The sequence below is a fragment of the Strix aluco genome, chromosome 15 (genome assembly GCF_031877795.1).
Source record: "Strix aluco isolate bStrAlu1 chromosome 15, bStrAlu1.hap1, whole genome shotgun sequence".
Lineage (NCBI taxonomy): Eukaryota > Metazoa > Chordata > Aves > Strigiformes > Strigidae > Strix > Strix aluco.
The window spans coordinates 10141443-10155916 of record NC_133945.1 but is presented as its reverse complement, the minus strand read 5'-3'; the positions used below and the strand labels follow the sequence as shown (position 1 = coordinate 10155916).

The 14474-nt window shown below is 39.4% G+C and overlaps 1 protein-coding gene across 3 annotated transcripts in view; it reads right to left on the bottom strand.

Moving 5' to 3' along the window:
• The window catches only part of MAD1L1 (mitotic arrest deficient 1 like 1), a 379581-nt gene that overhangs the window by 358188 nt on the left and 6919 nt on the right, over positions 1-14474 (bottom strand). For all 3 annotated transcript variants that reach the window (XM_074841020.1, XM_074841022.1, XM_074841021.1), the window contains exons 6-9: positions 14138-14219; positions 12789-12919; positions 11427-11541; positions 10424-10485 (exon numbers count right to left, since the gene is read on the bottom strand). In XM_074841020.1, coding sequence (XP_074697121.1) covers positions 10424-10485; positions 11427-11541; positions 12789-12919; positions 14138-14219 — 390 coding nt within the window. The remainder of the gene's footprint in view (positions 1-10423; positions 10486-11426; positions 11542-12788; positions 12920-14137; positions 14220-14474) is intronic.

Sequence of the window (14474 nt, the reverse complement as noted above, 5' to 3'; positions counted from 1 at the left end):
AATTCCCCCCTGCACCGATGACAAACCAAAGACAAACGTTTAAAGTAAAAATGTTTAAGGCAGTTCCTAGCTACCATCGGAAGTATGAATCCTTGCTCCAGGTTTGATGAGGTTAAGCACTAACCAGGAGTGAATCATTTTCAAAACACCATCAAGATAACCTGCACCGAACAGGCTCAGAAAAGCTTCTCACACGATACAAATCATATTTCAGTCTTATCTACACTGGCAGATAAACTCTTCTTAATAGCTCAGCACATTTGTCAGCAAACTGCTTATTTCTCAACATGAACAAAGGTCAGCCGTTCTCATGCTTCGGGTCCCTATCTACAGTTGTTGTTCTGTGTGGGCAAGAAGATGGACGTGGGCTACTTCTATTCCCTAAACAACCCCCTCCTTTTTCAACTGCAGTTTTCAGAACACTGGTATTAACCAATGCCTGCAATTCCAAACTAAAACATACTGCCCCACTCTTCCTGTTCTTGAGCCCATTCCCTTGCTTACAGATTGGGACATACACATTCACATAAAAGTGGCACTGAAAAGGATCTTTTAGTTTAGGTCCTGTCTAGTCCTTTGCTGTTAGGAAGTCACATCATCTCTTCCATAACCTTGTGGAGCTTCAACTTAGCAGCAGTAATTTGCATATTTTTGACTCCACTAGAAGCTGCATTCAGAATTTAGTCTTCCTAAAAGTTTGAACCTCCTTCCAGCTGTATTCATGGCAGGGTTACAGCAATTTGGTTTAAATGCCAATCTAGTCTTTAGTATAGGTGATTCTTCTTCTCACTGGTATTGATCCCCCTTCCTTCATCTCCCCTCCATCCATGTATTTCTTGATAGCAATTACATTTCCTGCCAGCCTTTCCTAGAGGAGGCCAGTCTTCCCATTCACCACTGGTTCAGGGGGCTCTCAGGCCCGTACCAGCAAGTCTTTTCCTCATTTAGTTCCCACTGTCTCCCTCCACAGTGGGTGACCAGAACTTTGAGAAGCATCTCCCAGGCCGTCTACAGAGGCACTTGAACACTTTCTCCTCCATGGAAGTTCTTCTCCTGGCGCATCCTCTGTGTGAGAATTAACAGCCACCCTGTTGTAAACAAGTATACAGCCCTTCTAGCCCTTTCCACTGCATGTGCTACATTTTACAAAGTAAGTTTGTATTCAGCTCCCAATTCTGTGGAGCCTTGTGCTTTGTTTCACTGAATTTTGTCCCACTTCTTCACTCTAATCCTTAGGGTCACTCAGTTCTGCATATCCAGCTTTTGTGTATTTATGAATCCTCTGAACTTGGCATCATCAGCCAAGTTTTATCAGCACACACCAAATTTTTGCACCAAAATCATTAACAGAAATACTAAATAAAGCAGATAGGCTAATCTTTGAGGAATTCTACTTATCCTCACATTTTTTCAACAATTCTAAATCTATGCCTGCTTAAACAATTCCTTATATGCTCTACAATTCTTCTATTAATTTCCATCTTCTCCCACATGGTTCATACTTTTCCATGTGGCTCTCTTGATCAAATGTTTCAGTGAAGTTCAAGTAAACAAGATATATTGTGTTTTATTTGATAAGATAATCAATTCTCTAGACAAAGAAAGATGTTACATTAGTCTGGCACAATCCATCTTGGTGCTCCTTGATACAATGAACAAGGTAGATTCCTTGCCCTGTAGATAAAGGCCATGCCCACTAGTCCAAGGGAGGAGCACAATACAATACTAACTGAAGCATTTTGTTTTGCTTCTATTTAGAAAACGCCTGAGCATTGAGAAGGGTTTTGAAAAAAGCATTGCTATGCTAAAACAAAATCCTCCTCAGTAAGCATGTATAGGATCCATTTTTACATTTTTGTTTAAAAGTTTCTCTGCAAAAACAAAACTCTGGGGATAAATGAAGTATAATAAATACGCTGCAGATCTAAGGGAGAGAGAAGGCATAGCACATCGACAGCCCCAGCAGAAAATTTAGAACTGAAATACTGAAAGATGCTAAAATGGAAATGGAAAGGTAAAATTAAAAATGAGCTAGAGATTATAGTGGTTATTGAGTTCGCGGAAATGACCAAATGAGAGGCTGAATAAAAATCAAGCATGAGCGTTTGAGCTCTCTGACAGTAGCAAACCATCCCCTTGCTGATTAGTCTCTGCTATTTAAATGATAATTTCACTTTAAGGCAAACAGGACTGCTTAATGTAAGGAAAGTGGCTCTTCATAAAAGTGTCTGTATTTTTGAAAGCTTCTCCTTCACAGCAGAGTGAGCACCTAAGTTCAAGCCATTTACACATAACATGGGTCACTACACGCTGGAAGAAAGCGAACTGCTTTCACCCAACTGTTTTTCAACAGCTTCTCACTTGCAAGAAATACGGCAGCAACACAAAATGAAGTGTCTGACTGGGGAGGCCCCCATGGCAAACAAATCACCTGCTATGCAGAAGACCACACCAGCACACATTTCTAAAACCACTCCTGTTCCTAGCGGAAAAAGAACCTTAAGTTTATTGGTTTGGGAAATGCACCCTATATTCAAGCTGGGACAATGCTCTATATTCTGATAAAGAAAGTCAATGGAAAAAGAAGTGATATTTTCCAGTAAAAAAAGGGTCCATTGGCATCTTCACTTCCAAAATAAAATTCTTATTCCCCTAGTAAAAATAGTCCATCTTTTCTTTATTGTCATTATTCTCCATACAGTTCCTGTAGGCAAACTACCGAAGTTCCTCAAATTATTCTTCAAAGATGGGTAGCGTGCTAAGCTATTGTTAGTAGTTTTCCCCGTCTCCTGAATGTTAGATCTGTGATCCTGGAAAGACAGTTTGTTTAACTGTTCCCAGAGCTTTGAAATGCAAAGCAAGGACAGACATATTTTTGATGTGAGCTTGCTTACTTCATACTCTGATTCTCTGATTACACATTACAGCCTCAGTCTGCCTAGATGTCAGGTGCTCATCCATTATGTTTTACACTCTTCCTATCTTTCCTTTAGTCTCAAGACTTATTACTCTGATATATTCAAATGGAAATAAAAGTATTAATGGCAAAGGTAAAAGAACACTAATATTTTTGAACATCAGATATAACTACAGCATTTTTGGAGAAAATTATTATCAGATAGGAAAATACAGCAGGAAGCTTGGCCCAGCATTTCAGTAAAGAACTGGCAGGAACAGACGTACAATATTTTAAGAAATCTATGAAAAGAGGTGCAGATGGTTGCCGTATTAAAATTAAGTGGATCAACACCATGAGAATGGGAGAAGACTAAACTATGGCTAAAGCACAGATTTGACATCAGGCTTCCAAACATCACATTTAAATACATTACTCCCTTCCAACACCCAAACACGGCCTGAAGTCTCCCAAAACTGCATTCCAACTACTCTGAAAACTAGAGCTTCAGATTCTGAGATGACAAAGGAACATCTCCTCCCCACCACACACAAAAAGCATTCTGTCAAGTAAAGCTTAAATCTAAGGCACTGTGGAAAGGGAAGAATAATGTACATTTTAACATAAGATAACAAGACAATGAAGATCAGAAGAGCTTAGAGCAATAGTCCAGCATATGCTGCATGTCACATTCAATAGATGATAGCTTCCTCCAAGACTTCTCTGTGTAAAGAACGATGGCTTCAGTACACATACAATTACTGTGGAGACAACCACAGTTAGTTCTCTCTTGAAGCTTCTACCTCACTCTCTAGAGACAAAGATCCCCTTTGGAACTGTTGAGGTACTTCTCCCTCAAGAAGATTTTAAATGCTTCTAAAGCAAAGCAATCTCAGCACATAACCTTTATTTCTAAATAAACACAATGATTATCCTCCTCATCCCTTCCAACCCTGGCTGCTCGTTGACACTTCCTCTGCTCTGCTTTGGAACAGCACAAGTATTTATGCACCCACACAGTAAACCTGATGAGGGAACCGATCTGGCTCAAAGCTGTTTTCCATTCTAGATTACTTTTTGCTACACAGGACCACCTCCTTCAGCTGCAGTCCTCGCAGAACCATAGAAGTACCAGGTAGGAACAGAACATTTTCACGCACACTTGAGTTAGAAGCCCCACGTGATAGGAATGGCAGAACTGCTCTAAATTGAGACTTAACTTGTCCTGGCAGAACTATGCAAGAGTAATTCACACAACATTAATCCCTGTGCACCAGCAGAAAGCCTTATTTTGAGGGATTTTGAAGAATTAGTAACCTGCATACATCGGCCCTCTGCACAGAGTGAGTTCTTTAATGTTTATCAAAACTTCAGTGGAAGACAAATTTTTGGATGACAAAATTAAGCTCTTAAAAGTAACTGTAAAATGTAGTACTGTGTCTGTACAGACCAACAGCAGATAATCTTTCCATGAGGTAAGCTGAGACATAACCATAAAAGTTTCTCTAATAAGCTTTGGGTTTTTGTTTGTTTTTTTGTTATTTGTTTGTGGTGTTTTTTAATTAGTGTTTCCCCCTACGTAGTGTTTATCTCCCTCTTCAGTGCCCTGGGAATTCCCACTGTGATGAGACAGCTTGCTTTACACTGGGAATCTCGTAAACAGCAGTCACACAATTTTCAGTATGTTCACAGATCATAAATTACAATTATTTACATAAAACTTAGATGTACAAAATGAAGTTTCAACATCCTCATACTGATTCTGATTTTCTTCTCCAATTAGGGACTTAGCTCTAAAGTAAGGGGCCACCATTAGCCAACCCAGACAAATCCCCCTAACATAGAAATTAGCACTTAAGTTCAGGTCAGCAGTACAGTTGCACCCAGCATCAAATGCTTTTAATTAGGTCGATTTTTTGCTTGGTGACAAAAGACCAGAAGGCTACAATAGGCTACTCCAATAAAAATATTTGCTCAACTATGGAGCGATCATACCAGAATTATGGCATTATTGGAACTAGCAACAGTAACCCCCAGTCTTGTCTTGATTGGTTGCAGTTAATTAAGTATCCAGAAACGCATATGAGCAATTCAAATTATTTCAACATGCACTGCTTTGTATATAAGTCAACAGATTTTTTTTTTTAAACCAGTAACCACTTATTCATAATGGACATTCAGAGAAAGGTAAATTACTACCTTGTGAGAAAGGAGAAGATTATGAGCTTCATTCACTACTGCAAAGATATTCAATGCCTTAGATGGAAGAGAGTGCAGAGTAGCTAAGCATAGTTAATCAAGATTCAAAAAGGAAAGTAGAGAACTCCAATATTCTCCCTTCTCTTCTATTCACTGCAAAAAAAGAGCACTAATCCACCACTAAATGCAGAATCAAGAAATCTGATTCCCTTTTCCCTCTCTCTCTCCTCCCTTCCCCCCAACTCCAAAAGCAGAATCTGCATAGAAGGACTTCCCGTTCTGAGTGTAGCACCTGTGTAATTACAAATTACAACTGTGCTAACCACTGTACTAAATAGAGATGCTTGCCACTTAATTAAACCCTTTCTTAGGGAGGAAATGCATACACATTCACACTATCTCCTCTTCTTAATTGGTCTCAGACATTGCAGGAAGCTAGTCCCCAAGATTTGTCAGCCAGCCAGCCCACAGATGTTTCAGAAAGAAAACCAGGTCAGCATTAACAGGTTCACTTCTTTGGCTCTAGGCGACAGGTCAGCAGATCAGTGTCTGCTGTCTGCAGCTGGCAGGCTCCACTAAGTGAAAATGGTCCTTAAGCATTGGCCTGAATTCCTGTCAAATCTGCACTTCTCTTTACAGGCCTGGACAGCAAGCATGCGAAACAGCTATAGCAGCTTAATGCGGTATCGTCACTGAAGCCATCTAAATTTATCCTTGCAAACTGAAGGACGACTATAGGTACTCTCCAAACCCATGCTTCATTAAACATAATAGCCCCCCCCAGGTCAGCCTCACACTGTAGGCATCGGGGGGCCAAGACCTGCCTTCCAACATAACCACAATTAGATGTAACTCAAGAATGTCCAACACCACGGCAGGAGCCTCTGAGCAACACAGAAGAGTCCAAGCACACTACTCTTCTTTCTGATCCGTCAGCCTCGCCTTTAATTTCCATACTGTACTCCATGGCCCTTCAGAAAAGGACAATGACTTCTCCATCGCTTCCCTGTGATGGGCATGGAAAAAAGGAAAATGATTCTGAAAAGTAACATCAACAAAATCTTTTCCTTTATCTTCCACATACAAAAACTGAGCCTGAGCTGACAGTACTATCTGCAACAGAAAATGGTGCCCCAAGAAGGAAAGACCCACTTAAATAGGTCATTATCAATATATTTGATCACCTTCCAATCCTTGATTACTCTAAAATCAAAAATCTATCACTGATATAAAATAATTCTGCTGTGTATACAAAGATCTTTAAGCCCAGCAGGTGAAAATGTACAAACTTCATATAGTCACTATTTCCAATTAAAAACCCCAAAACAAAAAAACAAACAAAACCCCCACATAACACATTACTGTTTAGTCTTGGAAAAAAAAAACCTATTTGGACTAAAACTCCTCTGAAGCTGTTGCTTGTGGTCCACTTGTCAGCCTTCATAAATCTGCAAAACTTTTCAAAATTTCAACCTTTCAAAACTTGCAATCTTCTGCCACGGATGGATAAATACAAATTCAGCATTAACCCTTGCCAGCTGCTATCAATGACTATCAGTATAATCTGACTTACTGCCACGTCTTTAAAACCTACCTGATGCACATCATTTTGCATCATTCTGTACTCCAGGGTGTATCTGTTCATGGATAGCAAGATCACCTGGCTAATTCATTAAAGCACAAAGGCAATACCAGCCAAACATACACAAGCATCAACAAAAAAGGCTTATTTAGATTAAAAGCTCACAGAACAAAAACTCTCATTTTTTATTTGGGTATCTTCTACATGCCGCAGAAGGGAAAGTCCAGAGCAGTAACAGTGCTGTTCTAGAGGATACAATTCTAAGGCTTGGGGTGGGGAGAAAAGAACCGGGCTTTGAAGAACTCCTATTAAACAAGACAAAAGGAAGAATGTGTGGTGTAAACATGAAGTTTACAGAACCTGTTGGAAAAACATTCTACTCTGTATGCCATTAGAGAAATATGCACAAATCTTCTTCATACCAAGTTACTACCCTAAGTACTGGACAAGGAGACAGCGATTGCATGCATGTAGCATTAAACAGATTTTAAAAGATTTGATAGCAATAATGAACAATTTTCCTTAGACTAGTTGACCCTTCTTAAGGTGCCCAGTGGATGGTTTTTACGCCAGGCTGAGCCTGCCAGACTGGAGCAGACCAGCTTTCTCCGGCAGCAGGAGAAAGGTTGCCATCTCGTGGGCGGTTTTGCACACTGACAGCCAAATAAAGCACCCGCCTTCTCTCACACACAACCTTCCGGAAATATTTTTCTGTTAAAATACATCTTGTTTAATGGCAGTCAAGAAACTACCTGGAAAACATCTCTAAGCTAATAGTCCAACTCTGAAAAAACAACCAAGTCTGTCATGATTAACATGATTCTTCAGTGAAGATGGTCAACAACTCAATTACACAAATACTGGATTTTGAAGAAAAACAAACTACACCGGCACATCCTGGAGAGACAAAGTAGAAGAAGCTTGTTTTGTCAACATAACTGTTTCCTAATAACAAAGTCCTACAATATCCACGCATGAAAACCCTTCTCAAAGTAAATTCCAAAATAAGTAAAACTTTCTACTCACAAAGCAAGAATTTCAAAATTTAGTGTTTTTTCCTTTTACAGTCGAAACCAAATCATACAGCAGGAATATCACGTCAGAGCAACAAATACATGAAAATCCCTGGCAGCATAACAGTAACATACAAAGAAGACCTACAAGACAAAATTACATCCATGATAAAAGACAGAGCCAACTATACCGGCAAGTAGGCAGTAAGAAGATCAAGATATCAAAAGGACATATAATTGAACACAAAAAAGATTATCTAGATTCATAATGTGTATACATGAACCTTACATAACTATGGTGTGTATTATTTTATTATCTGGGTATTGTGCATCTTATAAGGACATTATATAATGTTTGTATAAGGCAGGCGTAATTCCAAGGGCAAATTTTGGAAAGAACACTGCGCAACTGCAGTGTAAACACACCAACGTGCTCTAGAGCTAAAGCTGCCTTTGTTTCCAAAGTTTATGAGAGCAAGAGGAAACCCCGGGGAGCTTACAAGTGGAATCCAGAACATAACATAGCAAACATAAGATTAGCCTTTGAGTAAACTGTTAATGAACTTGTTTTCCCGCCAAAAGGTGAAACACTTAGCTCTTTCATTGTTACCAAAAAGAGACCAGTACTAAAACCAGTAGGATTACCACTACACTCCTAAAAGCTGCACCTCCTTTCCAAGTATTATTACATAAAATTACACTCCAAGGTCTGATCATAAGCCAATCTGACAAAAAGCCTGCTGGGACCAGGCAATTAGTGAACAGAAACCACGGAGAGCAGACACAGAACAAGCCCTGTGGAAGTGCTGGAGGAAATGAAAAACCATTCTCTCCTAAAACACCACACGCTGTACACACTTCCCTGACGTCCTCTGTACCAACGAAGCGCACGATAAGAAAAGATGAGAAATCCTAATGCATTCCCTTTTTCCTTGCTTATCAAGTTATTAGCAAACAGCACATTGCTCTGGCTCTTTGGGACAACCATCCAACTTGTTCCTGTTTTCTTCCAAGAGATGGGCAATTAACTCTTCTCAAGCTTTCACCAACAGCATACTCCAGGAACCTAACTAGGACAATGATCTCTCATCATCTTCATAACCCTGACCAAAAATTTACATAATTCATGCTGTAAGAAGTCTGAGCAACAACAACCAAAAAAAAAAAAAAAAGAGAGAAAGGGGAAATCATCCAGTTCCACTTGCTACAATTGCATGCAAAGGATGATTTTTCTCAAGAGCAATTCCCTTTTCTGTATGAGAAGATGCCATTAACAGCACTAAACAATATGGCCCAATCAAAAACCTAACACTTTACAGTGAATATTCTGATTTTAAATGAAGGAGTTATTAGACTTCAACAAGCAGAATCACTTGGTTCCATTTCTCTCCCTGTGTGAAATTACCTCATTAAACCTTTAACAGCTTGAGGTAAGTAAAAAGCTTTTACTCCACTGTCTGATAGAACAGGTTTTGTGAAAAGGATTCATACTATTTCTGTCCATTCCTTGCCATAGGAGATTTAGCACAATTCTAACTTCAACTAAATGTATGTATCCTCAGCAGATGCAGGAGAGAATCTCAAGCATGCTACCTACTGGCATGCCTCTAGAAAAAGGTTCATTATCCTCATTAAGCAGAAAACAGTGAGAAAATTAAGGGGGCTTTCCCAAGTTGAACACAAGTATCTGTTACATGAGGCAATAATGTGCCCAAACCATACGTGCATATCCAAACACTCCTACTTCCAAACAGTCCCAGCAGTGTGCAGATACAGCTCTGTTGTCGGGCACGTGTAATGAATGGAATAAAGAAATAATTGGTAAAATTAGGTTCTGTGGTTCCTGTGGCAGCTCAGGCCTTGACTGAGTATGAAGGGTGATCTGTACTGTAATGCTCATATCAAGAGAGTTATTTACAAAGAAGCATTTCCCCTTCTAGTGTAACAACAATGTAAATATTTAAAGAAATTAAAGCAGTGCTGAAACATATGACACACAAAAGCATCGTAGCTACACAGAAAACCTTCTGAGGTGGAAGAAAAAGATCAGAAGATGCACCATTTCCAGCCCCTTTTTATACCACATACATACCAGAGACCTTAAAAAAATCTGGTTCAGTGCTCCAAAAAGAGCTGTTAAGTAACAGTACACAAAGAGACTGGCTGGTGTTCCAAAACATGGGGGGAGGGGGGCTTTTCCCCCCTTTTATAAGAAACTGAGTTTATTTTATCTAACAAGAGAAATGGAGTAACTAAATTAACAACTGTTCTTAGGCTGCTTTAGGGAAGAAAAGTCACAGCAACATGATCTGGCAGTTTATTTCGATATCCAAATTTCAAAGAAATCATATTTACAACAATTTGTCACAAGTAACATACATACTCTCCTCTGGACATACCCTACAATTCTTACAAGCTCACTTATTAAGCTAGCAGAATCTCTAAGTAAGCACAAATGTGGCTATATGCAAGAAGTTCAAGGAACTCAAAATTGAACCTTGGCCTCAGAGACATTGGTTAAGCTGACTTGGTGAAAAACATGTTGGTTCCCAAAGATACTTTAAAACAGTGTGTATCTTATGGTTCTTCTCATATATAATAAAAGTACTGGAAAAGCTTCCACAGGAAGAAGAGATAGTGAGAAAGCATGACCCACACACTTCAGAGACCAGATTATGAGGAAAGGCAAGTGGTTTAAAAGTTTTACCTCCCTCCAGAGCTGTGAGCACATACCTGATATTCAAGCCAGTGCTCTGGTCCAGCTTCTCCCAGCTTTTTAATTTCTCCAGAAGTTTCTAAAGTAGAGATCAAAGAAGAGTTAGAGACACAGATAAATGTTCTAACAGCTCACCTGCCACTCAGTTTTCTCATAATTCTCCATTCAAAGTCAGCGTCTTTCCTTTTCCTTCTGTGGATTTCATGATCTTCCTATCTAGCACTTTTGGTTTGTCATTCTCCAGCCCTTACAAACATTCTCCCTGCCCACAGCTCTATGATAGCACAGAACCCATGTTACACTTCAGCACTATAGATTATCTAACCCTGTGAGGTGCCATCACTGTACTAGACCTTAGTAAACTCGAGTCTTGGCAACAGAGAAGAAAGCAAGCTGTATTCTCAACACTGGTTCTGCAGCAGCTGAAGGGCCCATTTCTCCTCTTCCAGTTTCTCCTGTAGCTTTTTACTTTCAGTCAGTACCAAAATAGTATTATCTAAACCTGACCAGATACCAGTATAGTTCTGCAGATCAACAAATTTACACAATCAGGTTAATCTCTTGACAACTTGCTGCATGCCTGATATAGGGCGAGATGGAAGCAAGACAATTTTATTCATCTGAGACCACGTTCTGGCCCTGGCAGCAATCCAAGTGTGTATCAAGGTTCTTACCCCATGCCTGTTTGGCAACACCATGTCTGTTCATAGCTTAACTCAAAAAAAAAGCCTTTCCAGCAGAAGAAAGGTAAAAGAGAAACAGCAAGGCCAAAAAACCCCACTATGATGAGATTGTTCTTTACACAAAATCTCCAGCTGATCAGTAGATACCCTTTTTCACCTTCATTGCCATGGCTCTCCTCATGCTGACATTTAAGTTTGGGAATGCCTAGTCCAAACCCATTAATTAAAACAGGTATCACATCTCAACTAACACAATACAGGAAGAGCCTAAAAGACAGGACAGGCAACAAACGAAACCCCTATTCTGCTCATTGACCAAATGTTCCCAGCTCCTCACCTCATTTTCCAATTCAACGGTCACTAGCTGTGCTTGGACTTTCTCATAGCGTTCCAGTTTTCTTTGGAGACCTTCTACCTCCTCTTTAAGTAATCCATTGTTTTCTTTCATTTCCCTATGGTGAAAAGAGAGGCAACAATTAAAGCAATTAATGCAACTCAATTCATTTTCACAAACTTCCCAATACACAAGGGAATCATATGACATTGAACAGACAATATGACATTCAGCTGACTCACTTCTATAACCTTCCCTGCAAAACCTCTGCTACAAAAAAAACGCAGCTTTATTGAACTTCTTTTTTTCTACTCCAAGTACCATCCTAATAATGCCCAAACAACTTGTAGTTTTGTATCTCCTTTACTGATCGGCAAAACAGCATGAAGGGTAGAAAAAAACTCCCAACTCTGATCTTCATTCAGGCTGAACGCAGGGTTGGAACACAGCAAGCAACAGACACTTGGGCTTACTGAGCACTTGGTGATGACAGCAAGCATTGAGACTGCTTGGTTTTACTTTAATAGAGGTATGCAAGGGTGAGATAAAACTGTTTTTAAAAAAAATTACATTTAATCTGTTGATATCATGTTTCTGTGCCCAGAAAACAAGCATGAGAAAAGATTCTGAGATAAACAATTTAAAATTAAGATGAAACAATAACAAGAACAAAGCCAAGGGAAATTACTTAATTTTAGAATAAGAAAAAGCTGGCAAGATCACTCATGTAATTTAGGCTTTTTTTTTTTTGAGATGCACCAAAAGATGGATATTGAGTTTACTCTAAAAAAAAAAAAAACTTTAAGGCAAGTTATTTCATAGTACACAGGAATTTAATTTTTCAAATTAATTGCCACTTCAGAAACCCAGAAAGTCTACTCTACCAAGGGCTATATCGAGTGCTTTAGAAATTTAAACAAAAGACTTTCCAAACACTATGTTGGAACAACAGGCCTTTAAAATAGTGGCAACAATAACTTAGCAAAAACAGTTATTAAAGAAACGTTCAGCTGTCTCTTCTCTCTACAGGGATTTCCTTCCCAAAGCTGTACAGAGTTCATCACTATCTTTACACACTGAATTTTGTTCTAACAAACAGATATCACCATCCAGAACAATCAATGCGCATTCTGTGAGGCTCTCACTGTGCTCAGGAAGATCACCCAGATCTTGCCAAATCCTCTCATCCATCAACCATCACAACAATGCTCAATTCATATGTAGTATTTATATGAAATATTTAAAATTCCTTCTACAGTTTCCCATATGAAAGCCCAACAGAGGGATTTGAAAGTGCATATAGTGCAATTGTAGCAGGTACAGAAGAACACAAGATAAACCTCAACAACTGAACCCTTCTTTCACCTGAAGTAGGCATTTTCCTCCCTGAGTTGGCGCAATTCCCGCTCCATTTTTGGGAAACGAGCCAGTTCTGCCTTCATGTTCTTGACAATTAGAGCATCATGTTCCTGCTGGGAGAACTTCTGTTCCAGATCCTGGAAAACATGGGATGACAAGAGGACCGCAATGATTAACTTGGAACTTGTAAGAGCTACTTCTCCATTGTACTTTTAAAACTCAAATCAATGACTTGAACGAAGTTGAAAGGGAACTCAGTAGGTCATCTGGTCCAATCCATTGCTCAAAGTAGGGATGACTCTTGTTCCCCTTGTCACACCTGGGCTGACCTCTTCTCTACACCTGTTTACCCTAAGTTCGTAACAAAAAATGATCTCTGCTAATCATTAAAAGGACCTTCTTCTACTGACTAAATCAAATCTGTAGTTTTCTCATCCTCTATCCCTCCATCAGTGAAGTGTAGAGAGGGGCATCTGGATGGCCTGCAAGAAATAGGAATGAAAAGAAAAACACAACCGTGGATTTTAGCATTTTGGTAAATCTTGGGGGTTTTTCCCCCCTAAAGGAAAAAAAAGGTTTATTTGAGCTGTATTGCAGCCTGATATCCTGTTTCCCGACCTTTCCTTTCAATGGAAGAAGTCTCTTCTTGGAATGGCAGACCTGGCAGTGAGGCTGGTTTTCAGTGTAGCTTTACTTTACAGCAACCACAGGCAATGCCACCCTCAGCACCTGCTCAAACCAAAGTAACTCTCCACATCTGCCCTTCTCAGGAAGATAAGACAAGTCAAAAAGATACACTCCCACCAACCTACGTGTTAATTTGAAAGGACATAAAAAGCATCTCTACACTCACATTTAAGTCAGTGTGGTTTAGAAGGCTTTGCAAGCAATTGCACTTTCTAAAAGAGCTAAACCCAACTCCAGAGGAAGGATTTTCTGGGAAGCAGAAAAGTAACTGTAGCTGCTAGGTTCATCCTCCACCATCTGAAAAAAAGAGTGCTCTAGAAGTATTCTTTTGCACAGCAATCTTGTGCTCTGGCACAAGATCAAACAAGAGCATTCTCCAGAGCACTGCATAAGGATATAAATCACCTTTCTATAGAGAAAGCACAGGTGGATTTTTTTCCCAATCAATTGATACAACAAAGGTAAATATATTACAGCTAATTGTAGGTAGCCAGGTCCATCCAGTTGAATTTAGCCAACTTCAGCCCTTGCCAGCCATCAGATCAGATTCTTACATGACAAACTAATCTTTTATTTCTGCAATAGTCATTTTTTTAAAAAACACTGTTCTGTTCTTCCATGGAAGAAATGAAAAACTAAAGCTTTATATAGGCCACAAAGTTTCTTACCTTAATCTTCTGTTCATATTCTCCCAGGAGGGATTGGCTTGTTTGCAATGTCTGGATTTGCTGACTAGCCTCTTGCCATTTTCTATTAGATGTAGACACAAGAGGGATTTAGCACCCAGGAATCACATACCAGAAACAACCTACATGCAGAAGTGTCTGACAAACATTTTCAAACACCACTAACAAGGTATATGGTACGTTACAGAAGATTGTCTCTCATGCAGTTTCGCACTCATACCATCTCCCTCTAAATTAGAGACAAAAATACACATTTTAATAAAAAGATGCATCTTGAGGAGTATCCAAAAAAATCAAGCCACCTTAACTCTGAAACCAA